General features: G+C 34.9%; 1 protein-coding gene across 1 annotated transcript; it reads left to right on the top strand.

The window, feature by feature from the left end:
* The first annotated feature begins 9,564 nt into the window (after positions 1-9,564).
* Positions 9,565-17,422, top strand: KERA (keratocan). Its single transcript, XM_010383943.1, has 3 exons — positions 9,565-10,166; positions 11,609-12,502; positions 16,394-17,422. Exons 2-3 carry the CDS (start codon positions 11,617-11,619, stop codon positions 16,564-16,566), a joined length of 1,059 nt encoding a protein of 352 aa, XP_010382245.1. The 5' UTR covers positions 9,565-10,166; positions 11,609-11,616; the 3' UTR covers positions 16,567-17,422.
* The last annotated feature ends 8,927 nt before the right edge of the window (positions 17,423-26,349 follow it).

The following is a 26,349-nucleotide window of genomic DNA, read 5'->3' as shown; positions in this document are numbered from 1 at the left end:
ATTTTATAAATCTAGGAGGTTATAAAATTATTTTTAAACTGTAAAGGCTTTATTTTCAGCCATTGCAGGATGAGAGAGCTAAAATCAAAAAGCCTATTCTGAATTGCAATGAATGCACTAGTCAACTTGTCTCTTTATAAAAAGTTAGAGCATTGATCTGGAAACACAGCCTCCCTCCCAAGAAAAGGAATAGGGATTATACAATAAGATTCAGATGCAATGGTGTGCCAAGGATTTCCCAGTCCTCACTGAGACTCCTTTGCTTGCTGGAAAGCCCCACTCTTCTTGAGTTGTAAAGCAATTTCTACTTGTTCAGACACTGTTTTCTTAACTCAGGCACACATTCGCTTTAGAGGCAACATAATTCTTGTCATGCCCCATCCCCTTAATCTTCAGTATGAGAGGTAGCAACAGGGTATCAATTAAAAAGTAATATCTAGGGATGAAAACATTATTCTAAATGAACTATAAGAATTTTCTAGCTACACATTAGGAAAGATACATAGATATTTAGGATACTCAACCAAGGAGGGAGAGTAATAAAAATAGAGCAGACTAGCTTTAGTTATAAGAGCATACTTATAGGTTCTGGTTCTGGATGTATTATATTATAGGTTCTGGATTTATTACATTAGTTTAAGTAGACGGGATTCTGATAGTTTTGTGCACCACTTATCACAAAATGGAACTCAATGGAATCATACATTAAATGAAGTTGATCCTTTGGTAGATTATAAAGGCACAAAATCAGAACTTTCTCAAAATGAAATTTTGCAGGAGATTTATTATACGTTCACCAAGCATTGACACAGATATTAGAGAAGGGAGTACCAGCATCTTTTAAAAGACTTTAGTGATGTCCGTGGATTGCTGGCTGTCTCAGTTCATTTGAGATGCCATGACAAAGTACTCTACACAGGGTGACTTATAAACCATAGAAATTCATTTTTTTTTGTAGCTCTGGAGGCTGAAAGTCCAAAGTGAAGGTGCTGACAGATTTAGTGCCAGGGAGGAGCTTGTTTCTTATTTATAGATGGTGGTTTCTTGCCGTATCCTCACGAGGCGGAAGAGATGGGGGAATCTCTCAGGCCTCTTTTATAAGGGTCTAATCCAGTTTATCTGTTGTCATGCCCTAATTACCTCCCAAAGGCCCCACCTCATAGTACCATCAGTTTGGGGGTTAAGATTTCAACATATGAATTTCTAAGGGACACAAAAATTCAGACCATAGTGCAGGTAGAAGGCAGACCGTGAAAATTGGTCTCCTTATTTCAGTGAAGAAGGAGCAAACCAGACGTGGAAGAGATCAAGTAGTGTCACGTGACTGGCAAGGAGCAAAATAAGCATATTTTTTATTTATAGGTATTAGGATCAGCATGAAATTAGAATCACCTGTCACAAAGAGAACTTAATAATGGCCAATTGCAAATTAGATTTCTAGTGATAAAGGAGAAGTGAAATTTGCCATCGTGTTATTTGATTTGTAAAACTCCAGAATCGCTCATCAAAGCCCTGAATTGAGTCATTATAATATATGAGGCAGACTTTCTGCTCTTCATTGAATTTTTAAACCTCAGTCAAATCACGGACCTAGAAATGCCAGAATTAAGGATAGAGCATTTTGTCTTAAATATGTATTTTGTAATATCACAGGTGTTTGCTACTATACATATTTTAAAACCTAGTTCCTGAAGAGGAAAATATGGCTTTGAGGCAAAACTAATTCCTGGGGTCATCAGTCACTTTATAAGGGTTGTTTGGTGTTAAGATGGGACAAGTTAATAATTTATCTTGTTCTAGCTTATACCCTTTTCATATTTATATTTCCCAAGTCGTTATATGTATAATTAAAATAAATGAGCTTGAAATTGATAGATTTCTCATACTGACTCTGTAAGCCATAAACGAAGGACCATTCTGATTGGAAAAAAAAGTCAAATATTTCAGAGCTCCCCACTTCTATGAAAATATTGGATTATGTCAATATTTATTTATTTTTTTTTTGTAGCTCTGGAGGCTGAAAAGTCCAAAGTGAAGGTGCTGACAGATATAGTGCCAGGGAGGAGCTTCTTTCTTATTTATAGACAGTGGTTTCTTGTCAGCAAGATCATGTCTGTAAAAAATAGACATATCAGTGCCACCTTCAAAGACTTAAAAATGCAGAATTAATGATTCCCAGCAGATTTCCATTTAAACTAGTGCCTGGCAGTACAGCAGACAAATAGTCTTAGAGGATAAAAATGAATTTTCCAAAGCTTAATTACATGGCAACTCCTGTTGCAACTGCTGTGCCATATGTGGTCTAAATCGTTACAACTCTTAGTGCCTTGCATGAAGCAAATGATCTGAGTAATGTCTGTTCCTTCTATTCCAATAAACAAAATGACCAGAAGCAGTATGCTTTCTTTTACCAGACAAGAACAGCAATATAATTTTGCTATACTATTTCTAGATTGTGCTAATTTCTTGACTTTGTGCCATATTTTAGTCTGCAGTAATACTGTCTTACAGGACATCAGGTGACACAATCAACCGGATAAACTGTATTAGCTAGATACTTTGGTAAGACACTTGAACGTCAGAAATGTTGGAGATAAATAAAATAGAAGGTTATAAGTGGCCAACTCATTGATTTATTGTAGAGGCTTAGGGTCTAGGGCAAGTTGAGATATCTCTTCACAGTGGAGACATTTTGTTGAACCCTACATCCATTACCACTAGAAACACGGAGAGTATCTTTGAATTGTGGAGGCCACATATAACCACATGCGAGTCCACTACTGAGAAAGGATAAGCTTTCAGTTTGTCCCATGACAAGAAGTAGTTCTCCAGAGAGATGCGGTCACAGTGATCCTACTGGTTATCACCCATTTGATTAAACGATATTCGAAGAGTATATGGCAGCTAGATGCAGCCAGTGGTAAGCCTTAATAGGAGGATTCAGCCTCCAGCTTTCCAAAATAAAAGCATGCTATCTTTAGTAAGTAATTATTATCCTTTTGAGAAACTGGACCTTAGGAGAGACTGAACAATAATTTGATGTTAACTTCCCATAAACTCAGTATTGTCTGGTCTATCTAGCCTTATCTGAATTGCCCAGCCGTGCTGATTCAGCAAGTGCATGATATAAATGGGAATGAAACCAAATGGATTCTAGTCCTATGGCACTGTTGCCTTTCTGATAAATCACACTTGTGACCTCATAGAGGCTTTCTCTACTACTTAAAAGAATATAAATACCATTAGATGATAGTTGATAGGATATAATATGCAGGAATCGATTGTAAAAATATAGCTCTGATTTTGGATGGCCTAGAAGGGCAGTTTTGTAAGAAGTTAAGATGCTAACATAACAAGGATAAGGATATACAAGAATGCATCTGGGATTCAGTGAAATCTCCTCAGCATTATTGGAGATATGAATCTAATAGTATATTTTTTTCAGCATTCTGAAGACATTGTGTCCTGTAAGAGAGCTCATCTGAGGTGCTTTAGAGATGAGCTTTAAACTGATTGGCATCTAAGCTGCTAGCCTCCTGTGGTAATATCTGCTGAAGGCCAATGGTACTAAGGCTAACTTGGTAGAAATGTAGAGAACTTGAGAAGCAGGAAAAAAAACGATTCTAGATAAGAGTGATCTGGGTAGCTGGTAACAGAGCTCTCCCCAAAATCACAAGGCTATATTCATTTTTATAATTAGTTAATGAAAGCCTTCCTGTGGAGTCCTGGAGCAAATGGCACAAGAGAGTTATAAATATACAAGTTGAATCAAAATATAACTAGCTTAGAAGTGGCAGAGTTTATAACTAGTTTAATATTAGTTTTGGAATCAGCATAGCCTCAGGATGGTTTAGACACAAAGACTAAGCTATAAACAGAAGGTTATTTACTATTTATTCATAATGATGGAAAAATTTCTTATCAGTATTAATAAAAAATCATAGTGATAGAAAGTGCACTGAAAGGCAAAGTATTGACATTTCTTTGTCAATTTATACTCAGTATATGCAGACCCCCACATGCATATATGTGTGTACGATTGCACAATATACATGTGTATGTATGTATATAAGCATGTATATACATTGTGTGTGTGTGTGTGTAGCGGAAGAGAAGAACATTTTTCTAGAGAAATTGAATAGTCACAAAAAAAAGATATATAGATACTGAGTTGGGGACTGGTTCGCCCCAATAAAATAGCAAAGTCCATACCTACTCATTCTAGAGTAAAGCTGATAGATGCTATCAATTCTCACAGATATTTTAATAAGGACTTTCTTTTTAAATATGAATCTATGTTCAGCAAAGCACTAAAAGACATATGAGGAAAAACTCTAATATAAAAGATCTCTAGAGGTTAAGTAAAACCAAGGAAAAAGTCAAAGAAAACAAAATTATTGCAGGAAGACGAAAAACCTCACACTGCCACCAAAACTCTTTAATTAAAACCCTAAGAGAGATAATAGAGATAGTAAGTACATGAAACAAAAGAATGCTTTAGTAAAAAAAAATCAGAGAACAAGATGATGTATCCTAGGAGTAAATGTATAATATATGATATAGAAAATTTTAAAAATCGAAAGATGAAATCTGTCAGAAATCATAAACAATTTTGAGAAGGGAATTAGAAAAGACTCGCTAGAACTAGACAATCTAGCCAGGTTTACTTTAAGCCTTAGAAAAAGAGAATAGAAAAAAATTGATCGACTATATGAACATGAACTTCCATGTTGGAAGAATTCTTTGAATACCCCATTAGTGAGTAAAATACACCCTCTCAGAGCACACAGTTATAAAATTACAGAAAGTGAAGATTAAAAAAGAAAATCCTAAGGGTTTTCAGAGAGGGAAAGGGGTCACATTCTGAAGACTCAGGTCATCATTTTATCAACGTTTTCAATCTCAACTCCAAAAGTTCCGAGACAATCGCTTCTTTGAATATTGTCAAACTTTTGAAGGAACACGATTTTAAATTAAAATTCTATTTAGTTAAAATACCAAGTAGGAGGGTAAGCTGAATAAACACATTTTAAAACGTGAATTATCAAAAAAAAAAAAAAAAAAAAAGCAAAAACATATCCCAGGTAACAGGAAGTGAAGCGATTAGAGGATGGAATCTGCCAATATTGTGGAGTTAACCAAGAAAACACAAGATGGTGGAAGCAACAAGGAATCCAACGCAGGAACTGGGTGAAGGGAAACCCAAGACCATAACCATCCCTTACAGACCCAGAAAGTGAGGTTTATAATATCCATACATTCACTTTAAAAGGCAGTAGTTCAAGAGAAACAGTGTGATTTATTTTTGTGTTAATTTTAATTTATATCTTAGGGAAGCTTACTTAACATTGGAAGAAACCTTATAATGAAGACCTACTACATGAATTATTTTAATGCCTGCTGCAAGTATATGTCTATTACATGACATACAATTGAGTTGCACTTATTTTTATCAAAGCACCTCCACGTAGGTTGTAAGAGAGGATTCTTATAGGCTTTGATAACTATAAGGCAACTGAAATGTCACATAAATAACCTAATGACTGTGATTTATCAAATTAGCTTAGGTTACTTTGCAACAGCAAGGAAATCACACTGAAGTAAGAAGTTACGACATCCCAGGAGAAACGCTATCTCCCAGGAAAAAAAAATGAATCTAATATGTCTGTTTTTTTAACATCAACACTTGTAAAATGTTCTAAGTCGTTTTGAAATATTGACTCATTTAATCTTCACCACAACTTTATGAGGTACATATTAGTATCATTATTATTATTATTGTTAATTTAAAGATGAGGAGACTAAGGCAGAGAAAAACTAGAAATATAATTGTCTAAGGTCTCACAGCTACTAAATGGCAGAGATGTATTCAAACCCAAGCAGGTCTGACTTTAACCACCATGCCATTTGCCTCTATTCACTGAGTGGAAACAAATTTTTCAAATAATTTTACAATTCTGTTTGAGATTTTGGAAAATGTGAATGAAATATTTGTATATGTAATGTATTATGTACAGTTACATATACAGAGAGAAAGCAAATAAATGTGCTACAATAAAGAAACTATAGTACTTTTGCAATGTTTTAGTAGTAGACAATGTTTATATTATATAAAAAAGTATGCACTAAATATTTAACAAAATTTTGTGATATGCATATATGGGACTGAGCAAGCGTGTTAAACGTTAATTTAATTAAAAAGGTTACATTGATCAATTAAAAAATAATATGCTGGAGTATTAAACAAATACTATAAAAACCTTTAGAATAAAGTAAAAAATAATGGCCTCTTGGGAGCAGGACTTACACTGAAGTGGATGGGGTCGGTAATTGTTATCTTCATTATGAGTTTTATGGTAGTCTTGACTTTTTAAATGTATCATTACAGTATTTTAAATGTCTTACTTTGACCTTTTAAGATTTTATATATATGTGTGTATAAGTGTATTAGATATATATTTTAGTGGATTCCTTTTATATTAAAAAATTATATAACAAAGTTTAGTCAAACAAAGTTGAAATTGATTTATTAAGAGAAAATTATTTTTCTTAGCATAAGTTCAATCAATTCTAAATAAACAAAGCTCCCAGGAGCACCTAAGGAGTCCATCCAACCATCGCCGAAAACAGATGTGTCAGACACAGTGCCAGAAAATTTGAAATTTCATGTCTTTTATCCCTTCATGCATTGTCTTCTCTTTTAAAGGTCAATAATCTTCAAGAATGTGACAAGCTTAATTCCTTAGTGAGAGACAGTTTAGCAAAGTGTCTTCCTTTTTAGTAGGAAGAAGTAGAAGCAACATAAGTAAATTTGAAACAAAAAATACTAAAAAAAAAAAAAAAAAAAGGAAGGAAGTTACAAAAATACAAAAAGAACAGCAGCTTTATTTCCTCTCAAATTTCTGAAAGGATTTACCTCTGGAAGGCACATTCTCTTCTGAAATTAATTTCTAGCATCATTTCCTCATATGTGAAAGGAATGATTTGTAAGATCCTGGGAGCTTTGAATTTTTCACTATGAAAGTTGTCTATACTTATCCAACATGTTCACCTTCATTATCTCATTTGATCTTCAGATGACCTCGAGCACTTCTCAGGGCAAGTATATTATGGGGAGACTTAGGCTCATGACAGTTAAATGGCCTATGCAAGGCCAAGCAACTACTAAGTTGCAAAAGGAAAATTCAAACTCACATTTTTTAAAAAATCAAATATCTAAGGCTTTCCATTATGTTCCTACTTCCACAATTATGCTGATCAAAAACTCATGGCTATAAAAGTGATGCAAGTGCCTTATATGTTTATTTGCTTATTTATTCCTTCGGTAAACATTTGTTGACTACTTACTATGTGCAAAGCCTCATAGACTTTAAAGATATCAAACTATCACTAGATAGTGCCACAGCCACATTATTAAACTTTAGGATTCCTTTCTACCTTTTTGCAATATCAGATAGGACTAGCCAGAATCTTTTATTAATTTTTATACCAGTTAATATGACTCAGACATTCTTACTAACTTCTGAAATTTATTAAACTTAAAACAGTTCAGGAGAAGAGTTAAAGTACCCACTCTTCAGGAATCAATAATCAAAGAAAAGTAGATTAGAATGTTATAGGAAAAATCAAGACACAGATAGTGATTACCCTGACAGTGGAAACAATTCTATGTTTTTAGTCTGGAGACAATGACATTCAAACTCGGCAAGCATTGTAGATGATCATTTTTATTTGTATTATGTCTCCCAAAGTCCTTAAAATGTGATTGTTATCATATGTGCGCAGAATGAGAGAGAAGACTTAAGAATGATTTCCAGATTTGTGGTTTGGGAGACTGAATATGACAAAAGTCTCAAAAGTAGAAAATGACAAGAGCAGTTAGAAGTAAAAGGAGACAGAGAATTTCATTTTACATATATGCTCTTGAGACATGCAATAGGAGATATCTAGAAAGCAGAAATGCACACACATTGGAAAGCAGGTCTTATTCTAGAGGCTGGGTTGCAGATACAGACTCAGGAGTTACCATGATGGAGGAGATGGTTGGAACCATAGAATCATGCAGGAAATGTGTATAGAGCAAGAAAAGCGTAAAGCAGAGGATAGAATCTCAAAGGCTTGCAAATGCTAGAAACAATCTTAAATAATGTTACAAAGAGGAACTAGAGCTTTGGAATATAGACAGAGAGAAGTCACCAGAAAAGGGGAGGAAAAACTAGGAAAGAGTGAGGTCAGAACAACTAAGACAAACATTTAATAAAAGGAGATGGGTCAGTATGGTCAAAGGCCAAGTGTGCTTAACACTAAAAGACTTCAACAGATTAGTAAATGTGAAGATCATTGTTGATTTTTTGTCAGAACCATTTTAAGGAAGCAGAATTAGAAGTCATATTTTGGTTGGCAGATCATGAGTGGAATGGTGAAGAGGAAACAGATTGGAGGCAGACAGTATGCTATTCTAATTTTCCTACAATGAACATGTAGCAACATTTGTGTAAGAAAATTATAAAATGACTAAAATCAGTTTGGCTAAAAAAATTAACAGTAAGACAATAGCTGGAAGAGGGCTATGCAGATTTGAAGATCATCTGTTGTTTAAATCGCGAGGATTTAGGAAAAGAAAAGAGAGGGAGAAGAAATGCAACAGAGAGAGGAGACGATTGCTATGAGAAAGTAAATAACACTTGGTTGTCTTCTTAAAATGTGATGTGAGTACACCTACATACCTATAGGAGTAGTAAAAAATCATGTCAAAATAGGATCTTAATCTATAAAAACCCTTAAATGTGAATGCATTTTCCAGTTGAGAGTATAGGGCTAATTCTAAAGTAAGGCGATTATTTCTGTAATCGTTTATAATGAACTAGACCTAACCCTGTGAAGCAATCCATTACTGTTTTATAGATGACAAAACTGAACTCTAATTGACCTTTCTGTGGTTAGGAGAGAGGAAAGAGGTGGTTCACAAAAGGTCTTCTGAATCCAATGCTTACTCCTCTTCACCGTGCTCTTTGACAATACTCATGTGAGCTGTTAAATGAGGCATATAGCATTCACTGAGGCTAGAATAAGACAGATTTTGAAAAACAAAAGCATAACAATCAATCCACAGAATAATACCTAAATGAGATTTTTTTTTGTTTGCATCTTTTCTCAAGAAGCATAATTTTTTTTTCATCAAATATCAGAAGTGGAGGACACACTAGTTTACACATGTGTTAAAGAAAAAAGTAACAGTGTAATGTCTCATAAGAGACTATATGCAAAATATGTGTTATATTATAATGAATAAAAAAATTATCCCACCTTAGCAGGTACTTGGAATAAATTGTTATTTCTTTTAACAATTAGGGATACAAAAATTATTTCTCTGAAACAAAGCATAATACCAAGATTAGCAACAAAATCAGGTAGCACTTTCGAGATATCACGTTTAAATTTTTTGAATACATATATTTATTTATTTTTCCCTTAATCAAACACTTGACAGCATCTATTTTATATCAGAAACAAATAAAATATGTCCATATAAACAGAAGACATTGGCTTTTAATTATTTGTATTCAATTTTTAAGAAATGATCATCTTGGGAAAATGTTTTAAAATCTTTTAAAATATTTTTGTTATACTTGAAATTAAAACTGCCTTCAGTTGCCTGTTGGTAAATAAGGTCTGGATATCAGTACATAACAACATGTACTGATGAACTGAATTGTGAATTAGGAATGAAAATTGTCTAGAATTTTTTTTATGGGTTCTTAGGATTAAAGTAAGAATTTCCTTTGCTGGCTTGTGTAGGCACTGAGATTCTGTGGTTGTTGGAGGGGTTAAATTTGGATATACTAGTGCATATATATTACAGAGGATTCATAAAAACACGACAGTGGAGCCTGGGTCAATCCATTACCATGTACAAGCAGTAACCAATAGAAAAGGAAGAAGAAGATCCAAGAAGGCTGAGGTAAGCAGTCTTCTGAAGCCCTGTCAAAGTGGAAACAATAGATCAAAGGTGTTCATGGTGAATGGTACGAGTAGGTTTCACTGTTTCTCACAGCAGGCTTGACAGCTTAAAGTAAAACAAATTATTTTCGTGAAAGATTTTTTTTTAATTTTAGCAAACTTCAGACTCAGACACAGGACTCAACGGTGTATTCCTGGAAGGCAAGGTAAACTATTTTGCATTTTTAAAAACTCTTAAAGTTAAGCATGCAGAGTACTTATTCAACAGATGCAGGGTTGCAACTTCAATAACTAAACCAAAACCCTATTCGGAAAAAGAAAAAAAAATAATGTTTCTTTGTTGGAACATGGCCAGAGCAACGTTCTGCAATCCTAGAAAATTTGACAGCTTGCAGAAGCAGCTCTGCACTTGTTTTCTGCAATTTAATGGCAAAATTGAATGATCAGCATTTCATAAATGAAGTTGACTTTATCTTTTCCTAAGGAATCAGTAAAATTTATTTTGTCCTATTATCAATCAGTTCAATAAATGTACATTGGTCAGAATGTTACTGATATATATATATATATAAATATATATGTAACATATTTATGCTATAAATAAATGGTTAAAATATATTATATATGTATATTTCCTGTTAAAATAATTATTTGTACCAATAATTTTTGATGATCAGTGGGGAGGGTTGATGTGTTTTAAATGTACCAAATATTAGTAAATGCTAACCTACTTTCTATTATCCACACTGATAATGTGAATATAAAGAAATTCTCTACCTGTATCCTAAATACATTTTTTGGTTGTTTTTGTTTCTTATCAACCATAATAATGCCATAGTTGAATACAATACTCAAGTACTTGTGCTATACATCACAATGTATCCAACTCTATATAATAAACTCTATCTCTATACATACATATATACACATATGTAGAGATAGAATATATATATTCTCTGAGAGTGAGTAGAGAGAGAGAATTGATAATTCAGTAGCTTGGCTGAACAGCTTAATTGTGTGCTTAAAATTATAGACATCTTCCCCCACCCTCAAAAAACTTACCTAAGAAGTTGAGCTACAGAATAACAGATTAATCACACTTTTATTCAGATCCTAGAACCTTCCTTTACCATAAAGGGCTAAAATGTTCTTTGATCTCTTCATTCCTTTGGTTCAAGGGCCAAAAGGCCTAGGGAATCTCATCCAGATGTTCTCCTCATTTAGGAGTAAAAGTAAAAGCATATGCCTTCCTCTCAGGAACAACACAGATTCCCAGTTTGGGTTTTAAAAAGATCACTTTTTTGTACTCTCGTATTCAACTACTGGTTTCAGTTCAGTTCTTTAAATTAAATAGCTTGAAATGGAAAAACACTTAGAGCTGCTAAAATTTTCTTTCCATTTCTCAGCTTTTATTGTGATTGGGTTACAACCAGAAAGCTACAAGTTGGTGAATTATTCTCAGTGTTTGCAAAATGCTTTGCATATGATGCCTACTAATTAATGTGTATTAATTAAGATCTGTGTATGAAATGTTGACATATTTTCACTCTTCACTGAAGAAGCAACGCTTCCTGATCATTTTGATGTATAAAATTATCTAAGGGTCAAGATCTTCAAATATCTAACGGTTGTGTTCCTTTTTCTGTAGGTGCTATAATGGCAGGCACAATCTGTTTCATCTTGTGGGTGTTATTCATAACAGACACTGTGTGGACTAGAAGTGTGAGGCAGGTCTATGAAGTACATGACTCAGATGATTGGACTATTCATGACTTCGAGTGTCCCGTGGAATGTTTCTGCCCACCCAGTTTTCCTACTGCTTTATATTGTGAAAATAGAGGCCTCAAAGAAATCCCTGCTATTCCTTCAAGAATTTGGTATCTTTATCTTCAAAACAACCTGATAGAAACCATTCCTGAAAAGCCATTTGAGAATGCCACCCAGTTAAGATGGATAAATCTAAACAAGAACAAAATAACCAACTATGGAATTGAAAAAGGAGCCCTAAGCCAGCTGAAGAAGTTGCTCTTCTTATTTCTGGAAGATAATGAGCTAGAGGAGGTACCTTCTCCATTGCCAAGAAGTTTAGAACAATTACAATTAGCTAGAAATAAGGTGTCCAGAATTCCTCAAGGGACCTTTAGCAATCTGGAGAACCTGACCCTTCTTGACCTGCAGAACAATAAATTAGTGGACAATGCCTTTCAAAGAGACACTTTTAAAGGACTCAAGAACCTCATGCAGCTAAACATGGCCAAGAATGCCCTGAGGAATATGCCTCCAAGATTACCAGCCAATACAATGCAATTGTTTTTAGACAACAATTCCATTGAAGGAATACCAGAAAATTATTTTAATGTGATTCCTAAAGTGGCCTTTTTGAGACTAAATCACAACAAATTATCAGATGAGGGTCTCCCATCAAGAGGATTTGATGTATCATCAATTCTAGATCTTCAACTGTCACACAATCAACTCACAAAGGTTCCCCGAATCAGTGCTCATCTTCAGCACCTTCACCTTGATCATAACAAAATTAAAAGTAAGTAACCTGCAGGGTGTGTCTTTGACTAAAGGGCTCACGGTCATTAAATGTATCTTTATCTTCATTAAAAAGAGCAAGTGTGCTGCCCCCTCCCCCACTAATGTTCCTTTAGATTTTTAGTGTGTTTTCAATTTTCAGTATTAAATTTTTGTCTATACACAGAGAGTCTTAATGAACCAAGAAGTCCAAATCTTCAAACTGAAGACTAAAAAGTGGACTTGAGTCATCTACAGAGGACTATTATCCATTAGAGAAACTAAATGCCTCTATCTTCTTTTACTCCAGGAGATTCCAATATTTCTGCCCCATTGGGTAGGTTTATTTAAGAAACCATACCAGGCACGAACAACCTCAAACTAGTAATAAAGAAAATATGATTTAAGAGGCATTAGGAAGGCATCTCTGTCCTGAACACTACATGACAGCTGATGCCTGAAACTCTCCTAATTGGAGTCTCTAATTAAACTCCCCTAATTACATGGGGAGTCTCAAAAAAGTGTGTAAAGGCTGGTGACTCCACCCCCAGGATTTCTGATTCAGTAGACGTAGAGTGAGACTTGAGAATTTTCATCTCTAACAGACTTCCAGCTGATATTCTGGGAACTAGCTGATCTTCTTGAGAACTACTACTATAGTTTAAGGCTTTATAATTAAAATGGAAAGAAATTTCCCTGGTAGCTGGCAACTGCTTAGGACTTACAGGCATTAGACAGGTAGAATACTCTCTTCTTTCCTGGAAAGAACTTTTCATAAGAGAGTGACAGATGAATGCAAAGTTTTTGGAGGCAGAGGCATCATCAGGAGAAGAAGTGATTATAGAAAGCAGATGTTGGACACATTAGAGACAAACTTGGCTTCTTCACAATTATGCATGAGACCAGGCTGGATTTGGTGTAAAAATGGGTCCAGCCACAGGGGTGAGATACCTAGCCTGGCATTTATCTATGCATCTTCAACCTCAGAGTAGACCCTTTAAAAATAACTTTGGGGAGATTTCTCCAGGACAACCTAAGAAAATGCATTCCAAAAGTGAGATTCAGTCAGGATAGTTTGTAAGAGAATAACAAAGATAATTTGTCAAAAGGTTGTGCTGCCTGGCTATTACTCACTAAAGCTTTTTAAGCAAATAATCGCATAAACATGTAATTTATAGGAACAGACTATTTTTCCACTGGGTACTGCTCAGTTATTTAATCCTTTTTTTTTTTTTTTATTTGGTGGGGGGAGTTAAATAACAGTGTACTTGAGCCTACAATCCAGGAATTAAATGGCAGCTTGCCACCACAGCGGTTATTTTTCCATGGTGATGATATGTATTGTTTAATCCTGTAGTCAAAAACAAAAGATGCAACAGAAAAAAAATGTTAAGAGATGAATCTGTTTAGCTGAATCAGAGAAACAACAATATTATCCTAAATACATTATTTTTCCTGACGAGTGTTCTGTGCTTCTACAGGTATATTACAGGTACGTTCTTTAAAAACCTCACGTACAATTGATATGGGAAGTAAACTTCAAGTGACTCCACATAGAGCCCTTGCTTATGAATTAAGCATTTCATCCTGAGCATTTGTGAATTAGGGTGTTTAAGAGTGAGGTAGCAATATTTAAAACACAGTTGAGAAGTATAAGACTTTAGCTTATAGAGTGTTATGTCTGTAGTATAGACCCACATTTTAGAGTTTTATCAAAGTGTTTTATCATATATTTCTATCATTCTCAAATCTTAGTGTGTATCAGAATCACCTGGAGATCTTGTAAACTCAGGCTGCTGTTGCCCACCCCCAGAATTTCTGACTTGCTAGGTCAGAGATTGGGCCTCACAGTTTAGTCCCCAGGTATTAATAGTATTCATGTTGCTGGCTCACGATTTGAGAACTACTATTTAATCCTTGCAAGAAACTTGTGTGATATTATTAGGAATTTCTGAAGAAAGAGAAACTGAACATCAGCTGGGGGAGGATATTTGCCCAAGGACAAAGGGTAAATGCAATAGCCAAAACCTGAGCCTAAAGTGTTTTTTTTTTTTTTTTTTTTTTTTCACTCATACGGTATAATAACAATACTTTCCTTCAGAGTCAGGAATGCAAAATTTAAAAAAATTCTATCAGTAGAACAGCAACAAAGAGAAATCTAGTTATTTACTTTTTAATGTAGATATCAAATTTTGTTATTTCAATATTTAAGAAAATAAATACAAGAGTTTCCCTGGAAAGAATTATTGACATAATAAAATCACATTGTGTCAAAACTGTTTAAGTACTTGCTTCTTCTTGCCACATAATCTACTCTGGCTGTAACAAAGTATTCTCCAAGAAACATACCTCTTATATGAAAAGTAATCAAAATTTACAAGACAGTGAACTTGTCTCAAGCAATATGATGGAAATATTCATTCTTCTGAAAACTTTCAGGGATTTAAGATTAGGTAAAAATGTTATTTACTCAACTACATTGCTTTCTGGTGTTCCCTGAGAAACAGTGTAAGTTATGAAAATGTAATTAAATTTAGAATACTTCTTTTTTATATTCATTTGTTCAGACATACATTGATTATGGGACATGAGCTTGATGAGGATAAGAGGATTGCACATTGAAAGGGACATATTATCTTGGGCAAGAGACCCATTGTAGAAATAGAAAGAATAGGCCAGGTCTCAGCTCAGCCACTTATTTGCTGAAGTACGTTGTGTACATTTCCTTATTTCTCCGAACCAGAATTCCCACAAATGCCCAGGTGGGGAGAATGATAATATTGCCTGATAAAGCCTGTGAGATGATCAGGTGATACGTGAATGTATGTAAAAAAAGATAACCTGACTTTTTAACAACTAAACTGCTATTCAAATGAGTCATTATTTTTATTAAATTCATTTTACAAAATGGCATAAATTCAAAGCAAAGCAACCTTGCTGGAAATATAAAATTGTTCACTACAATATGAGTCTGTATAAAACAATAGACCATAGAGGAGGGGCATTGCCCAAGTTCAGTGGGTCTAATCAGGGAAGATCTCTTGTTTGGAATGGTTTTGAAAAGGAATTTAAAGGCAATATATGGATTCATGGTTGAAATCAGCTTTTACAGACTTCCCTGAATTTTGCTAGTTTAACTGGCCTTCTCTCCTGGATGTTCGTAACTCTCAGCATAGTCATTGGTGCCAAGGGCTTTGATCCAAGGCAGGTGCACAATTACTCCCATCCTAACCATGTGAAAAGGCTGCTGGGATATTTTCTGGCTTGAGTTCTTTGTCATTCAATTCTTGGCAAAATTTTTGTTTCCAATTAAGTAAACTTGAAGATGAAGATTCAAGTTTGTTTTCTGTATTGCTTATGTAACGTGATGTTAATTCTACGTTTAAAATCATGTTATGTACACTATTTTGCATCTTTTAAGGTAATTTTCAAGCATTTTCTTTTATATTAGATTGATTTTCTACTTACCCATCCAGGATCCATCCATCCACTTTTGTACTTACCCATTCTTTCAGTCCCAAATCTGAATTGTTGTCTCCACCTCTGATGCCGTAAATCCTACCTACAGCAATCTGAATGTGCTTTATCTTACCTGCAGGTTTAGAAAACAAGAGATGTCTTATACCCCTTTGTTTCTATCACAGATCTTAACAGTATTTCCTTACTAGTGCTGTATACTAAGTAGCAGAACATGGACTGAGATGACTGTAAGTTTGCTGAACATTTGTTTGGGATTACTTTTATGAAACAGATAGGCACAATCTCTCACTGACCCAAATGTTTTGTATAACCACCATTTTCAAGTATTAGGCCACTAAGCCCTCCATAGGACCATGGCATTAGTTTTTTGGTCTTCCCACTGTTAGTTTCTCTTGTGTTCCAATTCATTCATCTATGCTCTTTGTCTCTGTAGGTGTGAATGTCTCTGTAATATGTCCCAGCCCATCCACACTGCCTGCAGAACGAGATTCCTTCAGTTATGGACCTCATCTTCGCTACCTCCGTCTGGATGGAAATGAAATCAAACCACCAGTCCCAATGGCTTTAATGACCTGCTTCAGACTTCTGCAGGCTGTCATTATTTAAACACATTCTCACCAAATCTAAAATTAGTTTAATGAGTTAATGTTTCTGACATGAAATATGGTTACCATTAATAGGCTTAGGACACAAGTCATATTCCCCATTGCTCTTGGCCACCATTTTCATTTGTGCAGTGTATTTTTTTCTATTCAAAGATGCTTTTGCCAGTTACATGCAGCACAACCTGCATTAATTTGCTTTTCTTTTAATTAATAAAACAGACACAGAGTTAAGATAGTTTATCAACTCAAAGATAGTTGTATTTTGGTCTCTTCCATAGCTTATCAACACTAAATAACACAATTATATTCTTATATAATAAAAAGGACATATTTGTGTATGTTTAAAATTACTTATGCAGATACCATAATTTACAGTATAAATGTAATAATCAAACAGGAGGAGAATGACCTGAAGAAAATGAGAAAATAAGGTATTCCTTAATTGTAATCATAATAAAATAACTGCAGATTGCTCAGTAACTTTTGGCGGTACAAGTTTGATATTTAGCTTGAGGATGGATATGGAATGACTCAAATACTTAATTACTAAATAATTCTTGTTATTTAATATCAAATAATGAAACAGCAGTCATTTCTAGTTCATTACCATTTCTTGTAGCTGTTGTTTTTAGACATAGTCCACTGTATTCTTATAAGTTCTAAATTCTATGTTTATTATAATGCATTTCTTGTGGAATCTTAGTGTTTTAACATTTGAAATCCATTTAAATTGCAAATTGTTCTTCATATTTCATTGTGGTTTTTGGATTTTCTAAATAAAAATATTGAGTGCTTTCTAACAAAACAGAAAATTTCAAAGACAGCAAGCTTAACTGAAGACCATGTTTTAATAAAAATGTGTTGTAGTAAAAAATGATTTTCATTTTCTGGCATAAATATATGCAAATATGTTTACTCCTACCTTCATTTTATTTTTCTTCCAGAAAACACAAAAAAATGTTATTCTAATCACTTGACATATTTCTGATTTTTGTGAATTAAAAAAAACAGAATTTCATGAAGTAACAAAGTACCATGTTCTTTACATTAGCCTTCTGACTTTGCAAGCATATGCTATAAGAAATCTGTATATAAAGATCAATGTATGCCTTTATATATATTTTCCTAACAGTATTCTTAAAAATTCTACAAATCTGGCATGTTTCCACAGAAAAATGATTATATATATTTGTAAAACACTAGGTTAAAAATGTCCAATAGTTTACTTCAAAGCCTCTCAGAAACTTAATATGCTCTTTTATAATGTAAATTTCCAAGAAAATAATATAATATGCAACTATGTTCTTACACCAAACTTATTTGAGGGTGAAGAAGAACCAATCCTTGCTATGAACTTATACCAAACGTATTGCTTATTTTTACACCAAAACTTATTTGAGTGTGAGGAAGGAGAACCAATCAACAAACTTTGAACATAGTTTTTAAAATGCTGGCTGAAAGTAATAAATCAATTCAATGTTTTAAATGACCTCAAAGCACATAAATAAAATTATAAAAATTATGTCATAAAATAGAAGCAATCAGATATCATTAGACTGAGGAAAAAATATGTGAAGGGGAACATAACTTTAAATATTTGCAAACATGCCGTTTGAAAAGGGCACAGAAGGCCGGGCGCGGTGGCTCAAGCCTGTAATCCCAGCACTTTGGGAGGCCGAGACGGGCGGATCACAAGGTCAGGAGATCGAGACCATCCTGGCTAATACGGTAAAACCCCGTCTCTACTAAAGAATACAAAAAACTAGCCGGGCGACGAGGCGGGCGCCTGTAGTCCCAGCTACTTGGGAGGCGGAGGCAGGAGAATGGCGTAAACCTGGGAGGCGGGGCTTGCAGTAAGCTGAGATCCGGCCACTGCACTCCAGCCTGGGCGACAGAGCCAGACTCCGTCTCAAAAAAAAAAAATAAATAAATAAATAAAAATTAAAAAAAAATGAAAAGGGCACAGAACATATGCCAGGAAGTCCCAAAATGAAGAGTAGAACATAGGGGTAAAATTGATAAGAAGCCATATTTTGACTCTAGTTAAGAAAGAATTTTCTAATAGTTGTTCCAAGTCACCCAGCAATGGAAGTACTTTTCTTGAGGTAAAGTTAACCACCTCTGGAATTCTTCAAACAGTGAATAAGTGATAATTCAAGAGGAAGAGTATAAAATAGAGTCCTAATGTGGAAGCAACATTGTCGTGAAATGTTTCTCCAAGAACTTTTCAACTCTAGGAATTTACTACATTCCCTCCTTCTTTAAATTTAAGTATTTATTGAGTACCATATATATGACTGTACTACATACAGATGAAATAATACTGTTTATGGTTTATTCTACAGTGAGACACCAATTAACTGAAAGTCACAAAAAATATGTACAATTTCATATGTGATAAATGTGATTAACAGAGAGCTGCATGCTGCAAAGGAATTAAAAATAGTGATTTGAGAGAAGGATTCTCTAAAGAAATAATGATTAAGGAAACATATAAACGATTAAAAATATTTAGCAGCACAAGGTAGAAGGGAAGAATATTCCACGCAGAATTTAAAGATTCTAGTCCTTAAGAACAATTTAAAAGTCACTGAAGAGTTTTAAATCATAAGGGATTATTTTCATTGTAGAGTGACATCACGCAGTAGTAAAGAACAGTAACATTGAAGCTAAAATTGCTGAGTTCAAATCCCAGCTTTGCCACTTACTGGCTTCATATCCTGGACAGAATCTTTAAATTATGTATGCCTCAGTGTTCCCTTATCCATAAAATGGAGACAGGTAATGGCACCTACCATGTGGTGAGGATTAAATGAGTTGGAAGGTGTAAAGTCCCTTGAACAGCACCTGACCCATGGTAAATACTAAGTAAGTGTTATTTATTATTATTATTGTGTGTATGTGTATGTTTCTCCTTGGCACTGTGAGTAGAACAGTTTGGAGGGAACCAAAACTAAATGTTCAGAGATTGGTTAGAATTTCAGTCTTAGAGTACAAGCTAGAAAAATATAAAAAGGAAGTTTGGATTACAAGGTTCTGGTGGAATTACTGAGAAGTGGACAAATGTGAGAGTATTAGGAGGTAAACTTGTCAAGACTTAGTGGCAGATTGTACAAAGGGGAGTGAGAGGAATGAGGGTATTAAAGTTTATGGCTTGCATGACAGAATAGATGGCAGTGTACTTTCTAGTAGAGACACATTTAGAAAGAATCATGAGTTTGAGCAAGTGCAAACTGTGATTGATCCAGAAGAAGATGTCATATAATTTCTTGAATGAGGTCTGGATGAATACATAAACATGTAGATACAATTTTCTAGATTTTGTTAATCTATTCAATAATTTGGAAGAATGTTGCACTTAAACATTAATACTCCCATGCGGTAAGACTGGTCACAGACAGGGAACAGATTAGGAGAATACAGACATCATTCTGAGTATTGACAAGTGAAGCTGAGAGTAATGGAATCACTTTCTTCATACAATCTTTTTGACATATGTCCAAAGCTACTATAGTTTCCCTGAAGCTTTCAAATGATATGCTGTTCTCTTTCTTGATGTTATATACAATGTGACTATCATTCTTAAAACTCAGGAGTAATAACTAGGAGCTAAGTTGAGCCATTTTGTAAATTATGGCTCTCAATCCATCATTTAATGGACCTACTTAAAATGCAAAACAAAACATAACAAAATATTATCTATAATCTTTCCAGATAAATATCATAAATTTAATTCATAAGCAAGCAAAAAGGGCACAGATCGAAGAAAATAAATATACATGATAGACTGAGCAATTTATTTGCAAATGATGTTTAAAAAATTAAGATAGATTTTTGGTGGTAAAAACATTGCAACAGAATTATTTTATTTAACTTCTCCAAATACCCTTTAAAAAAAAACCTAGATAGGACAAATGGTATGGTGGAAAAAAATTCCAGATGACATCTTTGATAAGACTGGTGTCAAAGAATTCAGTAAATCATCAAAATAATTGAGTGTAAAATGTGTGTGTGTGTGTGTGTGTGTGTGTGTGTGTAAGAGGTGGGAAGAAATAAGTGTTTCTCCTACTCTCACACACTCAAAAGAACACTTTACCTCTGGTCACCAAAATGTGAGGGAATTTCTCCCCACCCACCAAAAACTAATTCTCTAGCAGACAGAAACTAGGTATTCCGTAATTCAATTCAATTCTGGAACTACCTACCTGGAGACAGTGTCAGATCTCACAGGTTAAGAGTTTAGTCCCACAAAACTGCCCCAGGCCCCAACTTCAGATGTCAAAGACAAACAGTAGATTTTCACCTACACGTCTGACCAACCAGCTATAAATTGGAGTTTCCACAAGCCCCTCATCAGGTTTGATTAATTTGCTAGGGTAGCTCACAGAGTAAGGGAAACACTTTACTTACTTTTATAGATTTATTATAAAAGATATTACAAAGGATACAGATGAATAGCCAGATGGGAGAGATGCATAGGATAAGTATATAAAAAGGGGCATGGAGCCGCATGACACCTCCAGGTGATCAGCAAACTGGAAGTTCTGGGACTGCGTTCTTAAGCGTTTTTATGGTGTCTTCATTATGTTGGTATAATTGATTGCATCACTGGCCACTAGTGCTTAAGGGTTTTTATGGTGTCTTCATTATGTTGGCATAATTGATTGCATCACTGGCCATTAGTGGTCAACTCAACCTTCAGCCTCTCTTTCCTCACCGATGGTCGTGGCAGATGGAAGTTTAAACCCTTGCGAACTAGTTGTTTCCTGGGCAGCTAGCCTCCATCCAGAGGCTATCAAGGAGTTGCCTCATTAAAACAAAAGATGTTTCAATCACCCAGGACATATTAAAGGATTTAGGAGCTCTGTATCAGGTGTTCGTATCATTCAGAAAATTACAGACCGGGCGCGGTGGCTCATGCCTGTAATCCCAGCACTTTGGGAGGCCGAGGCGGGCGGATCACGAGGTCAGGAGATTGAGACCATCCTGGCTAACATGGTGAAACCCCGTCTCTACTAAAAATACAAAAATTAGCCAGGCTTGGTGGCAGGCGCTGTAGTCCCAGCTACTCAGGAGGCTGAGGCAGGAGGATGGCGTGTATCTGGGAGGTGGAGCTTGCAGTGAGCCGAGGTTGGGCCACTGCACTCCAGCCTGGGTGACAGAGAGAGACTGTGTCTCAAACAAACAACAACAAAAAAAAAAAAAAAAAAAAAAAAGAAAAGAAAAGAAAAAAGAAAATTACAGAGTCTTGAGAGCTGAGAGCTGTGTCAATAACTGGGATCAAAAACCAAATATTAGAACAAAAGATTAGCCTAGTGCTCCCATCTACAAGAGTTTAGAAGTTCTATATCTGGAAACCAAGGGCCATGACATTAATAACATTAATCTCTCTCTCTCTCTCTCTCTCTCTCTCTCTCTCTCTCTCTATATATATATATATATATAATATATGTGTGTGTATATATATATGTGTGTGTATATATTTGTGTGTGTGTGTATATATATATATATATATATCTATGTATATATATATAAAATGAACTGGAATATGCAATGCCTTGAACAGCACCTGACACATGGTTAGTACTAAGTGTCATTCATTATTGTGATTGTGTGTGTGTGTATGTGTGTATATGCATATATATGCACAAACACATAAACATATACACATACATGCACTAATATTTCTTATCATAATATGGGTATTTGATAGATTGATGGGTAGATGAAGATACTTAAAATTTACAGTGCTCTAAGAATGGTGCATTGCCTAGGAGGAGTGTAAAGTTTATTGGTTATGGTTAGGTTATATGTTATAAAGGATGGATGCATTTTTTTGTTCAAAGTTAACCACAGAATGTAGGTAGAGAATGTATAACTGTCAAACTAATACAATGGGGAAAAAAGAGTGAAAAGTTACTTATGGAATCCAAAAAAAGGGAAGAACAGAAAGTTAAAAAAAAATAGAAAGCACATTGTAAAACTGTACATTTCAACCTACATATATTGGTAATTACATGTACAGTGGTTAAGAACTTGTGCTGGCCGGGTGCGGTGGCTCAAGCCTGTAATCCCAGCACTTTGGGAGGCCGAGACGGGCGGATCACGAGGTCAGGAGATAGAGACCATCCTGGCTAACACGGTGAAACCCCGTCTCTACTAAAAAAATACAAAAAATTAGCCGGGCGAGATGGTGGGCACCTGTAGTCCCAGCTACTCGGGAGGCTGAGGCGAGAGAATGGCATAAACCCGGGAGGCGGAGCTTGCAGTGAGCTGAGATCCGGCCACTGCACTCCAGCCTGGGCGACAGAGCGAGACTCCGTCTCAAAAAAAAAAAAAAAAAAAAAAAAAAAAAGAACTTGTACTATGGAGAGAAAAGATCAAGTTTCAAATTCACCCTGTGCTGTTACTAACTCTTTGATTTTTGATAAATGTCTTAACATTTCTAAGCATTGGATCCTCATCTGTAAAATAAGGAACAATATCATCTATCTTACACAGTTACTGTGAGAATTAACAGAGAACAGATATAAAACTTTTTATCATCTGAAACATAGAAAATACCCAATAAATGATAGGTTGGAATTTTATTATTAGCAGAGACTCTGATACATACAATTGCATAGACTTTCTTCACCAGAGCAGACCATTTTATGAATAAAAAACTGAGAAAAATAAATGATAAACTCATCCACGTCAAAGGTTTTAAATTTTCATGCAATGCATGGGTAACAGTCAAGTGAAGTTGAGGGTGATAGAATGGGGTTAGTGAACTATGAAGTTGAAGTTGGATAGTGAAAAAATAATAAGATCAGGAGGGGACAGACAATTGGGAGAAAAATACTGAAGGCTCAGTAAGTTGAAGTATAGGTATGAGAGGCATTAGGGCATATATAAGCTGGAAGAAAAAGAGTAACAGAGCCTGGGAGCCTACAGCTTAAGATATCTTAAGAGGCTCAATGTTGAGAGATGAAAAGATTCTGGGTGTGGTCAGGGGATGGAACTCCCAAAATTAAGAGGAATTAAGTCACCAAGTCAAAAGATCAAGGAATTCGGATTTGGTAAGAATCTCTGCTGCAAGTGATCATGATTTCCTTTAGAACCCAGGAAAGAAGAGAGAACCAAATGATGAAAATTTTGAACTATTGAAAACAAATAGTTTGAACGACTTGTTCAGTGTCACATAGCTGCTGAAAGGCAGATACTAGATTTCATACCTAAGCAGTCTGGCTTCAGAGGCCCTACTTTTGACCACTATGTTATACTAATTCTAATGATAAAATATGTCATTATAACTGAAAAAAAAGTTAAAGGATTATTATAGAATAATACATATAAATACATAGAAATTGATTATTAAAACACTTGTTTAAAAATTATTTGTCCCATTGAATGATAGTTTGCACAACATCTGCAGCACTGCACATAATGAAGGTGATTTATGACTTAGCAAAACAGTGAAATGTCATATTTACCAAAAACTCTAAGAAATTTATGTTCTTTATGCAGCTGTGACAGATCTCAGACATTTTGCCGAGAATATTTCTATACTGGGAAAAGAAAGCAAATAATATATGAGCACACTGTAGAAAAAACTGTGAAGCAAATATAACATGATTTGGCAAATCACAGAATTATTATCTTTAAATTTGTATTTATTTTTATACCTCTCAAAAATATTACTTTCTTTGTGACATTCAGCTGAGCAAACAAAATTCAAGTGTAGTAAAAGATTCATTGTCTCGAGTTCTTAACGGTTTCTTAAGACAAGTTTAAAGTCGTCCTGGAAAAAGATCAGAACCGTAAAATAACTAGCAGAACTATGCTTTGCAAAAGTCATCTGAAAAGCTATCCATTGTGTATATTATGGTGCCAGAATTTGTTTCCAATAGGGCAAGACTTCTGCCATATATTCAATTTTCTGGCCTCTCACTTGCATTAAAAATGACATAACAAAGCTGTTGGTTAATGGGAGTATAAACCAAGCATATGATTCAGGTTCAAAGGTAGAGACTCTGCCTTCAGAGAAATGGAAACAGACACGGAACAAACAAGATTTCTACACAAGATAAGCTACTTCTGCATAGTAAGATCATATACAAGGTCTTTATGTAGTTAGGAGGAAAGAGACAAAATGTTTTCAGTTACTTAGTACACCAGTGTATCAAAAAGCAAGGATAGTGAGGTATATTAGGAAGAGCATAGAGACTGTCGACTCAGTACAAATGAGTGTGAATTCTCTATCTGCTAAAGGAACTGAGCAAGTTACTTAAACGCTTGCAACATTGGTTATTTAATCATAGTAGGCAAAGAATAATATGCTTTGTCTGAGAGTCCTCTCAGAGTAATAGTGTAGTTAAGATACTTAAATATACTAGGTGCTGATAAACAAGATTATTATCATTCGTATTATTGGTATTATTATCATTTGAATTTCTTAAACAAAGATGCACCAAAGAGATTTTAGATGGCAACACACCGCGAACAATATGTGACAGAGTTACAATAGTCAAATGCTAATATTGGAGTCTAGGTGCTTGGTATATAGGTATCCATTGTAAAATTCTTTCAAGTTTGTTGCCTTGAAGAGTTTGGTCAAAAAAAATATAGAGAAGGAGAAAAAGACTTGATAATGTATTCGTTATTTTCCCTTATAATATACTAGTGGTTTGTACAGGTTTCAAAATACTGATCATGATACTGTACTTACCTAAAATCTTTAAATGTAAATTTCTTTATTTTAATGAAGCTGTCCAGTGTTTACATAGACCATCTTTCTCTCTTTGGGACGCAAAGTGGAATTAAACTTTCTCATCTCCTTGAAAGAAAACAAAGAAACCATAAGAATATTTCTGGTCACTGTGCAGTAACTAGGAGTGACAGATATTACTTCCAGGTCAAAGAATTGCATTGCTCAGGTGCAACTCTCTTTTCCTTTCCACTGTTGTGGAGAAAGGGAAAGTCTGCATGTTTCAGGTGACAGATGGCAGAAGGTCTGCCATTCTATTAGTCTGGCTGCCTGAGAGATTACATAAGGCAGACCTGCTCTGCTGACTGATACAAGAACGCATACCACATGAGAGAAATTAACTTTTGTTGGAGAGGGGGTATTAAGCCAGTTAATTTTGTAGTATATGTCATTACATCATAACAGTCTACCATGAATAATTCATTCATATTTTGCATATCTTTTTAGTGACAGGAATTGATAAATTCTGAAAACCTAATGCTATGAAATTAGTACAGCATTTCCAATTTAAGGTTAAATTTGTCTCTAAACGATGCATGAGCTTTGTAAAAGTCAAATAGCTAAGCTTCTAGTGAGAACAGTAATTTACTGCCCCACCTTTTCTAACCCAGTCTTACTCCCTAGAAATAACAGTTCTTAGCATTTACTGTTTTTGTGAAGTTATCTACATACTGCTAATAATATGTTCTTATCTTTCTTGATTTGGCAGCTTTAAGCAACCTGTATTGATTCTGTTATGGAAGACCATTTAGCACTCGTATACTTATCTACTCCCTTCTTCCTATATTTTGATAGCTTTGTTAATACTTGAATTTCTTTTTTTTTTTTTTTTTTGAGACAGAGTCTCGCTCTGTCGCCCACGCTGGAGTGCAGTGGCCGGATCTCAGCTCACTGCAAGCTCCGCCTCCCGGGTTCCCGCCATTCTCCTGCCTCAGCCTCCAGAGTAGCTGATAGAAATAGAAGTGAGTAAAACCAATCCATTGCTTATGAAAATTGGAGCTTTTTACCCTCACAATCTAAGCAAACTTTTAAAAG

This window comes from Rhinopithecus roxellana, chromosome 10 (assembly GCF_007565055.1).
Source record: "Rhinopithecus roxellana isolate Shanxi Qingling chromosome 10, ASM756505v1, whole genome shotgun sequence".
In the NCBI taxonomy this organism is placed as follows: Eukaryota; Metazoa; Chordata; class Mammalia; order Primates; family Cercopithecidae; genus Rhinopithecus; species Rhinopithecus roxellana.
The sequence above is the reverse complement of the archived record's forward strand: the minus strand, read 5'-3'. Positions and strand labels throughout refer to the sequence as shown.

Bases quoted from the DNA above. Each gene is read 5' to 3' on its own strand.
- KERA (XM_010383943.1), top strand. From the start codon at position 11,617: ATGGCAGGCACAATCTGTTTCATCTTGTGGGTGTTATTCATAACAGAC. The intron at 12,503-16,393 runs GTAAGTAACCTG...TTGTCTCTGTAG, and splicing joins TGATCATAACAAAATTAAAA to GTGTGAATGTCTCTGTAATA.